The 16118-nt window shown below is 33.8% G+C and overlaps 1 protein-coding gene across 4 annotated transcripts in view; it reads left to right on the top strand.

Annotated features, from left to right (window-relative positions):
• Positions 1-16118, top strand: part of LOC123684000 (R3H domain-containing protein 1) — a 158280-nt gene that overhangs the window by 134763 nt on the left and 7399 nt on the right. For all 4 annotated transcript variants that reach the window (XM_045623061.1, XM_045623063.1, XM_045623060.1 and 1 more), the window contains 2 exons: positions 9930-10099; positions 11056-11391. In XM_045623061.1, the coding sequence (XP_045479017.1) occupies positions 9930-10099; positions 11056-11391 (506 nt within the window). The remainder of the gene's footprint in view (positions 1-9929; positions 10100-11055; positions 11392-16118) is intronic.

Here is a 16118-nt window from a genome sequence, read left to right as displayed (position 1 = left end):
TACCTTCATTTGAGTAACACCCTGTTCAGATAAACCATCGTGTACAATTTGCAGCTTTTCTGGATTGTTATGAGATCAGATAAATAATTACGCTATAATCCATTTCATTCATTCCTATATAGAAATAAAATTTATAACCTTCATCTTTTCAAAGTTAACCATGCGAAAAACGCGATTTTTCACACTGTGGCATTGAAGCTCACTCGAAATGATAACATTTCATAGCATCAACTCGACAAATCGAAATGAGTTTCGTAACGGATAGGTGTAACGCGCAACGGATCAACAGGTGGCCCTTGATGCCGCAAAATTTATGGTACGCAACATCCGATACGGGTTATTTTATACAATAAATGAACGAATAAATAAATAACTAGGATGTATCCCGGCCTGAGCCTCTATTCGGTACGCTGTGTCATTTTCGGGAAATTTACGGCATGGTTATTGGATTTCGGACTTGGGTGGAGGCAGTGGCGGAAGTAGGAATCGGTGATAATAGTGTCTCGTAAAAAATGGTAACAAAATCTACCATTATACGCTCTATTACCTATTAGTGATGACGTCACACACTGCCATTTTAATTCTCCTGTCAGTGTTCGGAATCCAAACAAACAAATTGTCATTCAAATTAGTACGTTGTCGTTGAAGAAATTGGATTATTTTGATAAATAAGATTATTTAAGGAACGATTTTACTATTAATTGATAAACAGAAGGCACGAGATTAATGCCAATAAGTTCGAACTTGAAGTTCAACTAATAAACACGGCTTTTTACAAAATGGGGAATGATACAGGATTCAAACTTACTGGTATTAACCTCGTTCCTTCTGTCTATCAATTAATACTGAAATCGTTCCTCAAATACTCTTATTTATGAAAATAAGCCAATTCCTTCAACGACAACGTACTAATTTGAATGATAATTTATTTGTTTGGATTCCGAACACTGACAGAAGGACCAAAAATGGCGGTGTGTGACGTCACACTAATAGAGCGTGTTAAGTTTGGTTATTTTTAGACGTTTTTAGTTGTTTCCGAAAAAGTGAAAAAATGTTTGATGTAGTTAATCTTTGTCAAAAATCAAAAGCGTTATTAATTCATGTAGGCAAAAGTTCTTACAGGCCTTCTCTTTGAAATTTACATCGCTTCATCGGTCACGCATTCTTTCCGAATTTGTCTCAGTATTCACAAATAAGGACTAATTTTTGATGAAAACCACTTAACAATTTATAAACGTTGTTGAAGCGTGTATGTGTCATTGATTAAATGGTATGACCATAGAGTAATAAACATGGATAGAGGGGGCACACGCAATTTTTACATGTCCCTAACATGGTTAGATTACGTTACCGGATTGTGATATATTTAAATCCACAATTTTACTATATCGTTGTGAATGTATATTATATTTAATGAAATATATTTATTTGATTGATTCCCTATTAAATATGCAAATTTGAATATTTGGAATCCGTTATTTTTCCTAACTGTCGAATTTATAATAAGCAGAATATTTATTTTTTTCTGTATCTACCTGCTGAAATCCAAGGTTTGGCAACTATTGCTCGGTGTCATCGGTTCTTTCACGTCGTTTGGCGCGCTTGAAGTTTGTTTTCTCTAATTCTGTGGTTATTCCGTTCATTCTTCCACATCTTGTAGAACAAAATCGTGCGAGAATATATCAGAAACGCACAGTTTTCATGGTTATATTTTATTATTCTATGTTGGTACTCCGAACTTTCCGCCACGGCTTTATCTGTCAATTCATCAATTTGCCTTAAAGAAATCAGTTCTGCCAACCAACATTTTTCAATGCAAAAATCACTAAATTATATTTATGGAAATATTTCATTAATTTCAATGAAAATGCAATGAATTAGAGAAAATAATGTATAATACTCGGACAGAAGGCTCATTCTACCACTCGTTCATTCCAAAACTCGCCACTTCGTGGCTCGTTTTTGAATTTTGAACTCGTGGAAGAATATCAATGCCTTCTGCACTTGTATTATAAATAACTATTCTGAATTTCTGATATATTCAGGTATTTCTTTCAATATATTTTGAGTTAATATGAAACGTTGATTCACTATGGGACTAAGAAGTGCGTTCTTTGTGGAGAAACTCGCGAATTGAGTGAAATATCGTATCGCGGATATGTTTTCATTTCCGCGCGCTTCACGTCAAATTTGATAGTTCATGTTGGGGACAAAATTTACTTACTGAAAATGACAATTGCCACCTCTATCTATGTTTATTACCCTGAGGGTATAACCTACCTACTGAACAATGATACTTGTCTAAATAATTATCGTAAGTAATTGCACAAGTGCATCAAAATTACCGATAATTTCGCATTCCATCAGCGTGTTTTCTTTGAAAAACTGCATTCGGTCATTTTCATTTTTGGAGAAAGAGCCCTCCACCTTCGGTGTCGAGCTCTTTCTCCAAAAATGAAAATGACCGAATGCAGTTTTTCAAAGAAAACACGCTGATGGAATGCGAAATTATCCGGTCATTTTGATGCACGAGTGTAATTCGGGAGAATATTTCCCGAATAAACTGTTACATCACTTGTCAAACTGATTTAGAATGGAATTGCCATAGATTCGAACTGTGTAAGATGCATAGAAACTATGCATCTATGAACAGAACAATTATCGCAGTGCTGTTTCGCTTCCTACAATGCAATTATCGTAAGTAATATCATAAGGGCATCTAATTTTTCCGAAAAGAATCGAAAAAACACGTTGCTAAGTAATATTTTGACAAGAAGCATGAGTGCTGGTGGCAACAAAAATCCGAGTCGAAGACGAGGATTTTTGCACCTGCACGAATGCTTTTTGTCAAAAAATATTACTTTGCAATGTGTTTTTTCGATTTTTTTCACAGGAAAAATTATATGCCCGAATGGTATTTGACAAGACTATTTCCTGAGTAACAGATTATTCTGCATGTATAGGTATTAATTTGAAAACTGAAAAACAGATACTCAATTTTATTTCATCCGAAATACTACAAATTTAATTATTTATGGTACAATTAAAATATAAATTGCAATTTTGGTACACGGTAGGGGTATTGTTTGAAACTTTTGTTGATTCATTGAAGATGTGGGGTGTAGGTACATAATTAATGTAATCTGTTGAGTGAGAAGCGGGAGGAGTGACTGCAGGATCTTCTGTTTTCTGCTTTTTAGCTGGAGGTTCTGAGGCGTCACTTCTAAGGGTGTTTATGATGTTGGAGTAGTGCTCATTATCCATTTGCAGATAAGGTTTAATTCTGGTGTCCTTGGAAATAATAATTACGTTTGTTTTCAAAGGTATTGTAATTTTTGGTGACAACAACTGTCAAGTTTTGCCGCGGGTAAACGCGAATAAACTGCTGACAGGTCCTGCCAAACAGTTTTTCCACCTAGAAACCATTTGTAATTCAAAATTGCGCGTTTCTGATTGGTGCAAATTACGACGAGGGAAATAGTCGCTGTAATTTTCGATAATTGTTCTCCATATACATAGAATTTTTGACAGGAGGGAAATATTCAAATAAAATACGTATAGGTACTCTGATATCAATTAGTGTATTTATCGTTTTTTCGACTGATGAAATGAGCCTCGCGAAGCTGATGTCGATGCTGTCTAACGACGCCACTGGATGGAAGTGTCGGAAAAAGGGGAGGAAAGAAGTGTCCGAGCTGAGGGCAGTATTTTCCGTTTGGGTTTCCCTTATAAAGAAAGGTGTTTTATGTGGCGTCGTCTGATGATCGTGGAAGATTGTATCTGACCTGAACTTGCAGCGTTCAAATGGATTTTCGGTCTATTGGATCCGATAATGAAGTTTTTTAGGGATGTTCTACAAAAAGCTATCATCAATCGAACATAAAATGGTTATTTACGTGATGAATACCGACCATATTGTTCTTTCGAACGCGTGCAAGAAAATGAGGGAAGCTTCAATAATAATATATTTATTGATCCCACAGGACAGACTTGATTCTCAAGCTACTTGGCTTGAGCTTGACTTGATTTCGAGTCAAGCTCAATTCAAGTAGTTGTTTTTCAATCTCAAGTCAAGTATTTATTTATCAAGTATACTTGAATCATATCAAGCTACTTGATTTTTGGAAGTTTTATTGTGTAGTGTCACATCAATAAAAAAATGATGAAATGAGAATGAACCTTGCAAAAAACACTTTTATTTATTAAACTTATTGTATAAAAAGACCAAAAATATCAACTTTCTTGAAATAAAACCATAAATTATATCACTATAAATCATAACAAAATAGAAAATAACAAAAAATAAAGTTTCTCAATATTGAGAAACCTCCAGGCTTTGTTTGATTTGATAATTTTCCATCCAGGATCTAAGACACATCAGGCATCTTATAGATTTGTCGCCTAACATATTGCAGGTTTTTGTAACTGTAAGAGCAGCTCTGGAAAATTGTCTTTCAACAGGAGCTGAAGATACTAGCGTTGATAAAAAATTCCTTGGCATTTTGGCCAAGTTTGGAAAGATATTTCTGAAACCACCAAAATCAACCAATAGATTTCATAGAAATGTGAGAAAACTACTAATAAAGTCACACTGGCGAATGCTTCAGTCTCTCGGCGCTTGAGGAATCCCCTCATTCAGTCTAAGCGCGCACGAGATTGCAGAAATATATGCCGTGCGACGCGTGCATATCAAGCTCAAGTAATATCAAGTAGCTTGATACCAAGTCAAGCAATAAATATCTGAAATCAAGTCAAGTCAAGCTCAAGTATATAATTTTTCACGAGCTTGATTTCAAGTCAAGTAGTTGGTTAAAGTTTCAAGCTACTTGGCTTGATGAATCGCTAATTCTCAGAGGCTATCATCAACGATATTGCTTTATAGTTTTTCGAAATTTTCACCATTTCTGTAGCGAATTCTAACAATTTAGTTAGTTAGGAGTTTTTACTAGTCAAATGTCAAAATAGATTTTACTAGTCAAATGTCAAAAGAGTTTTTACTAGTCAAATGTCAAAAAATCTATTTATTTGAGTGATTCCTGATTAAATATGCAAATTTGAATATTGGGAATCCGATATTTTTCCTAATTGTCGAATTTATAATAAGCAGAATCTTTATTTTTTTCTGTATCTACCTGCTGGAAACCAAGGTTTGGCAACTTTTGCTCTCCCAGTGTCATCGGTTGTTTCACGTCGATTGGCGCGCTTGAAGTTTGTTTTCTGAATTTCTGATATATTTAGGTATTTATTTCAATATATTTTGAGTTAATATGAAACGTTGATTCACTATGGGACATTAGAAGTGCGTTTTTCACGAGCTTGATTTCAAGTCAAGTAGTTGGTTAAAATTTCAAGCTACTTGGCTTGATGAATCGCTAATTCTTAGAAGCTATCATCAACGATATTGCTTTATAGTTTTTCGAGATTTTCTCCATTTTTGTAGCGAATTCTAACAATTTAGTTAGTTAGTAGTTTTTACTAGTCAAATGTCAAAATAGATTTTACTAGTCAAATGTCAAAAGAGTTTTTACTAGTCAAATGTCAAAAGAGTTTTTACTAGTCAAATGTCAAAAGAGTTTTTACTTGTCAAATGTCAAAAGAGTTTTTACTTGTCAAATGTCAAATGCTTCAAAAGTGACAGCTGTAACCTCATTTAGCGGAATATTCAAAATGAAACCTTTGTATAATGTAAAACCAGTTGTGTTTTTACTTTTATTATCCCTGAACCTTTCAAGATTACTTCGTTTTCCCATTCCGAAACATAATTCAGTGTCTTCACCTCCTTCACAGGTAAACTCTTCGTTTTGAAGCGTTGACAGGTATGTGGCACGAGCCGCAAATAAATCAGATGCGCATTATGTTACGCCAATTTTGCCTCCCAGTATTCGCAAGTCAGCCGCAGTAATAATTCTGAGTTATAATGCTGGAAAGCATATGGTTATACCCTATTTCGCATCTGAACAGGTAGGCTGTGAATAAAGAACGATAATCCGTGTGTTACATCCCGTGTTATCCACGACAAAATACAAGAATAAATCACATTGGGAAATTGGGGATGAATTATACAGGGTATACTGCCTACAAAACACGTAGGTGTACAATGGAAACTCTCGTTATAAAATGAGCAATGCTTTCAGAGACCTCATTCTGTTAGAACTGATAAAATGAAGGACAAAATTCGAATTGCTTCGTATTGGAAATATTTTTTTCTATTCCCCTTATACATTCAATGACGAAATTCTTACATTTCGCCAACTAAAGGGTGTTTTTTTTAGAGCTATAGAACTTTGAATTGCAATAAAACAACGATGGATTATTCGATTGACATGAATTTTATTTATCCGCAAGATAATCTTGTGGCATTACATTTTAAATAAGATTTCTGGCATATGAGCGCCACGACTGGCTCGGATGTAGTCCAATCTGGACATCCAGTTTTCGATGACTTTTTCCAACATTTGTGGCCGTATATCGGCAATAACACGGCGAATGTTGTCTTCCAAATGGTGAAGGGTTTGTGGCTTATCCGCATAGACCAATGACTATACATAGCCCCACAGAAAGTAGTCTAGCGGTGTTAAATCACAAGATCTTGGAGGCCAATTCACAGGTCCAAAACGTGAAATTAGGCGGTCACCAATCTTTCAAAAAATCGATTGTGGCACGAGCTGTGTGACATGTTGCGCCGTCTTGTTGGAACCACAGCTCCTAGACATCATGGTTGTTCAATTCAGGAATGAAAAAGTTAGTAATCATGGCTCTATACCGATCACCATTGACTGTAACGTTCTGGCCATCATCGTTTTTGAAGAAGAACCCACCAATGATTCCACCAGCCCATAAAGCGCACCAAACAGTTAGTTTTTCTGGATGTAACGGTGTTTCGACATACACTTGAGGATTAACTTCACTCCAAATGCGGCAGTTTTGTTTGTTGATGTAGTCATTCAACCAGAAGTGCGCTTCATCGCTAAACAAAATAAAATGGACGTAGTGCGCGTATTCCGCACAGAACCATTATTTTCGAAATAAAATTACACTATTTGCAAGCGTTGTTCAGGCGTGAGTCTATTCATGATGAATTGCCAAACCAAACTGAGAATAAATCACTTGACAGCTGTTGAATCGGTCGCCATCTTGAACAGAAATGCCAACTTAAAGTTATATACCTCGAAAAAAAAACACCCGTTATATGTAACTGCCTATTTTAAGCTCTGTGCAACTTTGCGATTTACTTTACCGTAAACAGAAAGCACGATCAACCACCAATACGGTAGCATTTGTGAAGTAAATAGCACGGCGATTAACCAATGAGATAAAACCTTTAGTAGTTGCCACGGGAACGAATTATAAACAGTCGGCTTAGCCGAAAACTTTTTGGCGTTTGGTAATTGTCTCGGGGTTTGCTACTATAGTTTTCGAATTTGCCTGAGTTTTTATAGAAATGAATGCGGTTGTAGAGAAAGTATGGTACACAGCTCGATTACGCACCTCTAGCATAACTTTTTCTATTAAAGTGCATAATATGCTTCTTACAACACATCCAATATTTTCAACAAGTTTAGGAACTAAATTTCAAAAAAAAAAAAAAATGAAGACAATAAATTAATCTAGTTGATATTTTTACAATTACTTGAACATTTCTTTTCAACAATATTCCTCAACCCTGAAAATCCTGTGAGATAGATATAGAGATATTTTCCTTTGTACAACTACAAAGGAAAATAAGAGATTCTTTGGATAATTTTAGGAAAATAGTCCTATAACGCTTTATTTTCGAGATACATAATATATGGTGATTCTTGTAGTCCTATTTTTTTTATGATGATTATACCAATTTATAGAATATTTATTATTCCTCACTGCATATCGGGTAAATAAGTACCAAAATTTATAATCAATTCACTCATCACAGCTTACTACTTGGATCTTTATAATAATTTGAATTTTTCTGAGGATTACTAGAGATTTGTTTTAATTTTTTTCTTAAAATCGGTAGTAGATACGACAAAACTATAAGAAACCAAAAAGTGTACGTATAACACCAGAGTTTCTTTTTCAATTTTTCTGAACTATCAATGGTCCACAAAAAAAAGTTCTGGAAGAAAGAAGCGGGTGCTGTTCCAGAAAAAATATGACCTGTAGATTTGCATTCAAAATTAGCCTTTCACATGATGAAATCTTTGAATTGCAATATCTATGCTGAAATTGAGTAAAATATCTCTTGAAGGGAATGTGCTATGGGAAAAAAAGAAACTGAAAAAAAATCAAATTTTAACACCCTGTATCTCGTAAACAAAGTATTTGCGGAAACATGTTTTTAGGTCTTTTTTTCCTTGAAATTTTCCGAGGAATCTGTAATTTTTGTTTGCACCTCCAATTCAGGAACACGCTGTATAAATGAAAAATGAATGAATAATGAATTATCAAAAACAGAAAATAAATAACTATATACTCGATTGATTGTCGTTTTAATTGCACACTAATGAAAATGCATAGCTTAAAACATTTAAAAAATCAAGTCATCAGAAAGAAATAAAATAGAGATACTCGAAATTTTCTATGACCAGCCAACTTCATTTGGTCTTTGAAATGACAGATATAACAAACAACATAACATTTAAGTATTTGTTTAGGAGTTTTACCTCTTTTCGAGCTAAAGTTTTAGGCTGCTTCTTTAAAGTTGGAACACGATGACGGTTACCATACTTATTTTCACATCGAGCAACACAACATTTTGTTGCATTTCAAAGTAGATTCCGAAAAATCGATATTGCCAACCACGAATCTCTGACGAACGAGGTAGGTAGGTACCTACTATACGTTCGCCGGGTCCACACAAAAAGAAAGAGGATAAGAGAATATCCCATCGAGGAAGCAAAAGTCAGTGTTTCACGCGGCCTCAAGCGGTCATCACGGGAACTAAATTACTATTCCCAAATTCAGTTATTTTTGAAACTACGTAGTCGATATAGATGAAAATTTGCACATGGATGTAAAATGACAATATCAAGCATCTTGCGAAGTTTTATGACGATCGATATACCAGAACCGAAGAAAATTCAAGAAGAATATCGAAAATAAATACCATTTACACTCTATTAGTGATAACGTCACACACCGCCATTTTTGGTTCTCCTGTCGGTGTTCGGAATCCAAACAAACAAATTGTCTTTTAAATTAGTACGTTGTCGTTGAAGAAATTGGATTATTTTGATAAATAAGATTATTAAGGAACGATTTTACTATTAATTGATAGACAGAAGGAACGAGATGAATGCCAGTAAGTTCGAACTTGAAGTTCAACTAATAAACATGGCTTTTTACAAAATCTGGGGAATAATACAGGATTCAAACTTACTGGTATTAACCTCGTTCCTTCTGTCTATCATTTAATACTGAAATCGTTCCTCAAATACTCTTATTTATGAAAATAAGCCAATTCCTTCAACGACACCGTACTAATTTGAATGACAATTCATTTGTTTGGATTCCGAACACTGACAGGAGAACCAAAAATGGCGGTGTGTGACGTCACAATAATAGAGCGTATACTGACGTAGTTATAATTTTGGGTGTTGAAATGAAGTATCAGATTCAAGAAATACCCAATATTCATTGAAATTTTGCTTAATTTCATGGAATAACTTTCAATGCTATACTTGCAAAGTTTCGATTGGCTAACGCTTGCAGAACTAGAGAAAATTCAAGCAAAATATGGATACCACATATTTATATACAGAACATTTATCTATAGACTTTCATGAGAAGAAATATCTTGCTCATTGCCTCCTGAAATTATAATATGCACTTATTAGAAACGTCCTCTTCTTATTTAGATGATATAATATGTTGAAATGTATACCTAAGGTTTACAATTTTCATCAGTTACCTACTTGAATTCTCCTTCTTATATTTCTTTTTATTTTCAGGATATTACCAACCAGCTGGTCCTTTGATAACAGTGCCTTTAGGTCATGGTCAGCCTCCCTTGGCCAAAAGTGCTCCATTATCGGAAACATCTCCTACGACACCTTCGCCGTTGAGTTCACATCCACCACATCCTCCACCAAGTACCAATGGAGACTCTTCGGACAGCGAGGTAATTTCTACAAATTTTATTTCAGTCATTAAATAGAAATTGTATAAAAATTGAAATGCCTAATTAAAAAGGAACTTTCTCAAAATTTTTCCATTTTTTTCCAAGGGTAATCTTAACATTCATGACTTGGAACCCTGTGTAACATTGATTCAAATTGATGGAGAAATAAGAAAATAAAACTATACAGGGTGTATAAAAATAGTTGCGGAAAAATTTAGCTGGTGATTCCTTGTCAAAAAATAGGATGGGTATTTCATATAAACAATTTTTTTAAGCCCCCCCTGCTTTGTTAGAGCCCCCTAAAGATGGCGCCCGAAAAGTAGTTTTTAATCTGTGAAAACTTCGTATTTTTTTTTTTTTTTGTTACGTTTATTTTATATTTGTTTCTGTTCTCAATGAAAATATCCTTTTGACATCCGCCTATTTGATAACTTTGAGTTCGAAAATAATTTCACCCTCCAAAACTCAGGCGTATTATCTGTTCATAATTTTTTTTTTCTCAAAAACAGAGAATTTTAGCCAAAAATTGCAAGAGGCCTAATTTGTTAAAAAATTATCAGTCTATCCAAAATTAATTTTCTCATTGTAAAAATATGAATATAGAAAAAGTTATTACGAAACAATATTGAGGGGTGGCTTCTTCTACCCCTTGGAATCATAGACAAACACCACCAAAAATTTCTTTGAATGCCATAAAATGTCAGCTTAATTTCATATTTGTCAATTTCTTGGTTTTAAAAAAATATTGAAAATTACTTTTTAGGTGCCATCTTTAGGGGGCTATATAACTAAGCAGGAGGGGGGCTCAAAAAAAAAAGTTTATATGCAGGAACCACCCTATTTTTGGCAACTATTCATATACACCCAGATCTACTTAAAAAAAAAATTACAGAAAAATAGTACATTCGTAAATATTGTCAAAAAGTCATTTATACCATTTTTCCCCTTTTTTCTAGGTTATCATCACCTCGGTGACGGCAGGAAAAGACATCGGACCCCCACCACCGCCCTTGCCTCAAGGCCACTCATATCGTTACTCCCAGTACCCCCCAAATGTGCCTCCAACGAGCTACAGCTACCCCTATTCCTCCCACTACTACCACCCCTCACCAGCACCTCCAACAACCTATCCCCCTCACGATGTGTGCTATTCGCCAGGTCCGTACGTCCATCACAAGTTCCCTCCCACATCGTACAGGAGGTATTTGGGGGGACCGCAGTACTACCCTCCAAATCCGCCCCCCTCTCAGGAAATATATGCGATTCCAGCTCATGCCCAGCCTAGTCAACAGGTAAGTTCTTTAGTCTATTGATTTTAGTCGTACTATGACGTCATAAAACGGTTTTTAGCATCGTTGCCAGACTGTGGTTTTTTTCCTTGTTTTTCCAGAAAGTCCAATAATTGGTGCTAAAAATCTGACGCTTTGAATTTTTGAAAATTTATTGGTTTTGGAAAGAACTGAGTGACGAAAGAGCGAGTTTTCGAACGCATGAGTGTTGGAATTGCCTTCTGCAACGAGTATTAGACGATATTTTCTCCATTTCAGTCAAGTTTTGTAAAATATTGTCGAAATTCAATGAAAAATTCAGATTATATATCCTAGTGACTTTTGTATTGTATCTCGCCAATTGGTGTGACTGTTACGAAAATTGACAGATTACGGAATTTGAATTTGAATCTTTCGTTTCGAATTTTGAAGTAACTTACAATTGCGCATTAAATTCATGAATTATGTCTGACGAAATCGATTTAACACCACCAGAATTAAGAGAAATTGCGAATTATGTTGCAAATCATTTCACCTTATCCAAATTATATTATATTGACAATTATTGACATTTGTTGGAATTCGATAGGATTGAAAGTCAGTATAATCAACCACAAAACGAAAAATATAACTGGAAACGATGCTGTAATGAGTTCATTACAGCACTGTTTTTAGAACTGTAATGAACTCATTACGATACTGAAATAGGGAAATTCAATTTCGAAAGGATGAAATGAAAACGTCACATTTGAATTGCAATCAGAATGACACATTGGCAACATTGCGTATTTATTACGACAACAGGAGCAGCAGGGCTCAAGCAAAGCGCTTCGGGCAATAACAAAGTAGGTATTTGGTTTTTACCAGATTCTGTCTGGGTGACATTCCATTGCTAAAATAAGCTATAAGAATGCTCTATATAACAAAATTTTTCTATTTCGAAGAATATACCAAATACACAAATTTTTAACCATACCTACACAACAAAATAATCTTATGAGACATCCACCGTTTTTCACTGATCTGATTCCTGCGGACTTTTTTCTGTTTCCAAAAACTCTTGTACCTTATGGAGTAAAATGATTTTTTTCTCAATTTTCACTCGAGTTATGGAATAGAAGAACATTTGAATAGGACTTGAAAACTCTGCAATTTTTACAAAATGGTTTATTATTTCCTTTTTCGATGCAAAATATCTCGTCACGCGATGAAAAAATATTCAAAAAAGACAGAGAGGTTAAGTTTTTGTCTCTAACGATTTCAAAGGTTATCGAAAATTTTTAAAAATAAACCAGAATGTGTTCACGAAATGCATACGAGTTGTTTCTAAATTGGAGGTACAAACGAAAATGACAGATAATTTTAAGAAAAAAAGTCCTATAAACATGTTTTCTAGATACAAGGTGTTAAAATTCGATTTTTTTTCATGTTTTGCTCATAGCACCTTCCGTTTACAAGATATTCAACTTAAATTTGGCATAGATAATCCAATTGAAAGTTCTCATTATGCGATATACTAATTTTGAATGTAAATCTACAGGGTGATATTTTTTCTGGAGCAGTTGGTTAGCTGTGCCAAATAAAATAATTTCAAGTTTTGATGTTATTATTAACCCAATCTGAGGCGAAGATTAATAAAGATCGACTAAACAGATATAATTATCACAAAAAAAATATGACATCAAGAAACACCCTGTAAAAACAAAGCGTTTGAGGGCAATGTTTATAGGAATTTTCTTCTTAAATTTATCCAAGGAATCTCCATTGTAAATCCAATTTAGAAAAACCCTGTATATCTTATTATTAATTAACTCGTTCAAGTGAGTTATCATTTTTATTGTAGCATATTTTGTATTTCATGTCCTGTTTTTTTGACATATCCAGTAGGTAATATAATATAATTTATTCTTGGATGTAAAGTATGATAATGTAAAAAACCGCAAACGATCAAACTTTTGTTGATCCCTCTTTATTTCAATTCTCAAAATTTTAATGCCTTAAATAAAATAAAAAGAAGAACAATTTGTCATAATGCATGAAATTTTGAATTACCTACTTTTCACCTGATTGCGCACGTTTGAAATAGCTTAAACATTTAGTACCTTCGGGCCTTTGGTCCCAAAGAATTCTCAGAAATTCGTTAAAACTTTCTCTGTTCTATTCAACTGCTGTATTTTTGAATATTCTGTGATTTTGACTGGAGCTTTTGACGAGTAGAGGGGGTAAATTGTTTGTTGGTTCTTGCCTGTCGTTGATAACAAATGTACTTAGTGTCTTCAAGTGAACGCAGTGAGTGCGTGATGTGACTATTCCCAAATTTGTTACCAGTGTGTAGTTACCTATAGTTGTAAGTTTATCTCTTAATAATCGTCTTAATGCTTTTATTGCATTTGATATCCAATTGATTTCTGAATTGAAGATTCATTATCAAGCTTATCCTAAATAATTTTACTGCTTATTTCACTTGGTACTGTCATAATTTATTATCATCAAATACGTTTTTCAAAAGTTTTCAATTGATCGAGATAACCAATTCTTTTAATTCATTTTTATCTGTCTAAAATATTCTTTTGGTTTCATTTGAATTCAATTAAACTATTGTTTGTTCATAATAAAGAATATACTTTTTAATTCGAACTCTTCCTCTAACCTATTTGTTTTTCTAGAATATCACATCTTTTGATCTTTACATTGTTATAAGTTTTTTACCGTATATAATATTGTATTGTTGATTAAGGTATAGATGGAATAAAAGTTGAGTCAAACTACGTATCATGTACGTTCATTTCATGAAATTTTACTTGTTTACAAGTTTTATTCACTTCAGGTTATATTTTCAGTGGGCTAAGCACACTAGATGTCCAAAACTAATCTTATTCATAAGCGTTAGTCGTTTAAATGAATGGGACACAGCGTAGTATTGAAAAACCACATTCCAAAGTAACTATTTTCGTCTTAATGTTTTTTCTTATAGTGCCCATATATTTGTTTTCCTCTACCTTCACTCTGAATATGGAAGTGAAAGTTTGATTACTGCTTTTTCTATTACATATTCTATTTTAGTCAATCAACCCCAAAATCATATTGACATAATTTTTTTTTTCAAAGGTGAACTCTGTTGAAAGGATCAAAATTGTTGAATGAACTTACGTATCTATATATTGAGCATATGCCAAATGTCATTCTCAAATTTTGTGGGTTGGTTCGACAATTGTCATCCATTCTTTGCTTGATTCTTACTGGTGGATAAAGTTGAAAAGAGATGAATACCTATGTACATTTCAAAATGGCGCTCGAAACAATACTTATATTCAAAATGACGGACAGTCTATATGGACCAAATATATATGACAAAAAAAATTATATAAAGAAGAATCCGCCATCAAATTATTATACGTAGATACAGGTTGTTCCAAAATTCATGCGACAAAATTCAGGAAGTGAATGCTCGTATGAAATTCAGATGGGTCTTTCCTATAACAAAATTTCCTCAGCCCACCCCTTTCCGAGATATCACCCTTAAAAGGTGGTGATTAAAATTAAGTTTTTATTTTTTTAAATTCCAGTAAAGCTAGAAACTTGAAATTTTGTAATTTTCGTGCACTCGCAAAGTACTAAACACGGTTATTTTTCCAATATTCCTGTTACAATATACAGAGGTGAAATAAGCAACCCTCACTTTATTCAACCTTTGTAATTAAAAACAAAGGTAGAGGTGGTCATTTCCAGCATTTATTATGAATCCTTCCACATTTTACATCTTTACTGTCTTCCACTCAATTTATTGAAATAATTATAAAATATGTTTTTTGCGTGCACATGTTTGTATGACTGTTTTTTCTTAAAATTATCCAGTGAATCTCTTATTTTCATTTGTAAGTTAGAAAAATACAATTAGGTACATACTAAAATGCAACTTCAAGAACTGCCTCTTTTTCTTACAGAGCAACGTACTTTCAAACATTTCAGGGCGTTGTTTGATGAAATCAGCAAAACGTCCTTTAATAAATTTGACAAGGTGATTTTAAGTTCAAAAATACGATTTCTCATGAAATTGAAAAGATGCCTGAAAGCAATAACAGGGCTCCTTCAAAGAAAATTCTAATGAATTAAGCAAAGCAGGGCAGCCAAATTTTATTTTGCCGGGGCGCCAAAATGTCTGGCGACGTATTCAGTTTCAACCTCAGATTGATGAACATAGATAGAGGGAGCATATGTCATTTTCAGTAATCAAATTTCGTCCCCAACATGAACTATCAAATTTGACATGAAGCGCGCGGAAATGAAAACATATCAGTGATACGATATTTCACTCAATTCGCGAGTTTCTCCAAAAAAACGCATTTATTATGTCCCATAGTGAATCAACGTGTCATATTAACTCAAAATATATTGAAAGAAATACCTGAATATATCAGAAATTCAGAAAACAAACTTCAAGCGCGCCAAACGACGTGAATCAACCGATGACACTAGGAGAGCCAAACCTTGAATTTCATCAGGTAGATACAGAAAATAATAAATACTCTGCATACTGTAAGTTCGACAATTAGGAAACATATCGTATTCCAAATATTCAAATTTGCATATTTAATCGGGAATAATTTGAATAAATATATTTCATTCAATATAATATACATTCTTAAAGATATAGTAAAATTGTGAATTTGAAAATATATCACAATCCGACAACGTAATCTATAATCTAACCATGTTGGGGACATGTAAATATTGCGTATACTCCCCCATCT

This window comes from Harmonia axyridis, chromosome 7 (genome assembly GCF_914767665.1).
Source record: "Harmonia axyridis chromosome 7, icHarAxyr1.1, whole genome shotgun sequence".
In the NCBI taxonomy this organism is placed as follows: domain Eukaryota; kingdom Metazoa; phylum Arthropoda; class Insecta; order Coleoptera; family Coccinellidae; genus Harmonia; species Harmonia axyridis.
The sequence above is the reverse complement of the archived record's forward strand: the minus strand, read 5'-3'. Positions and strand labels throughout refer to the sequence as shown.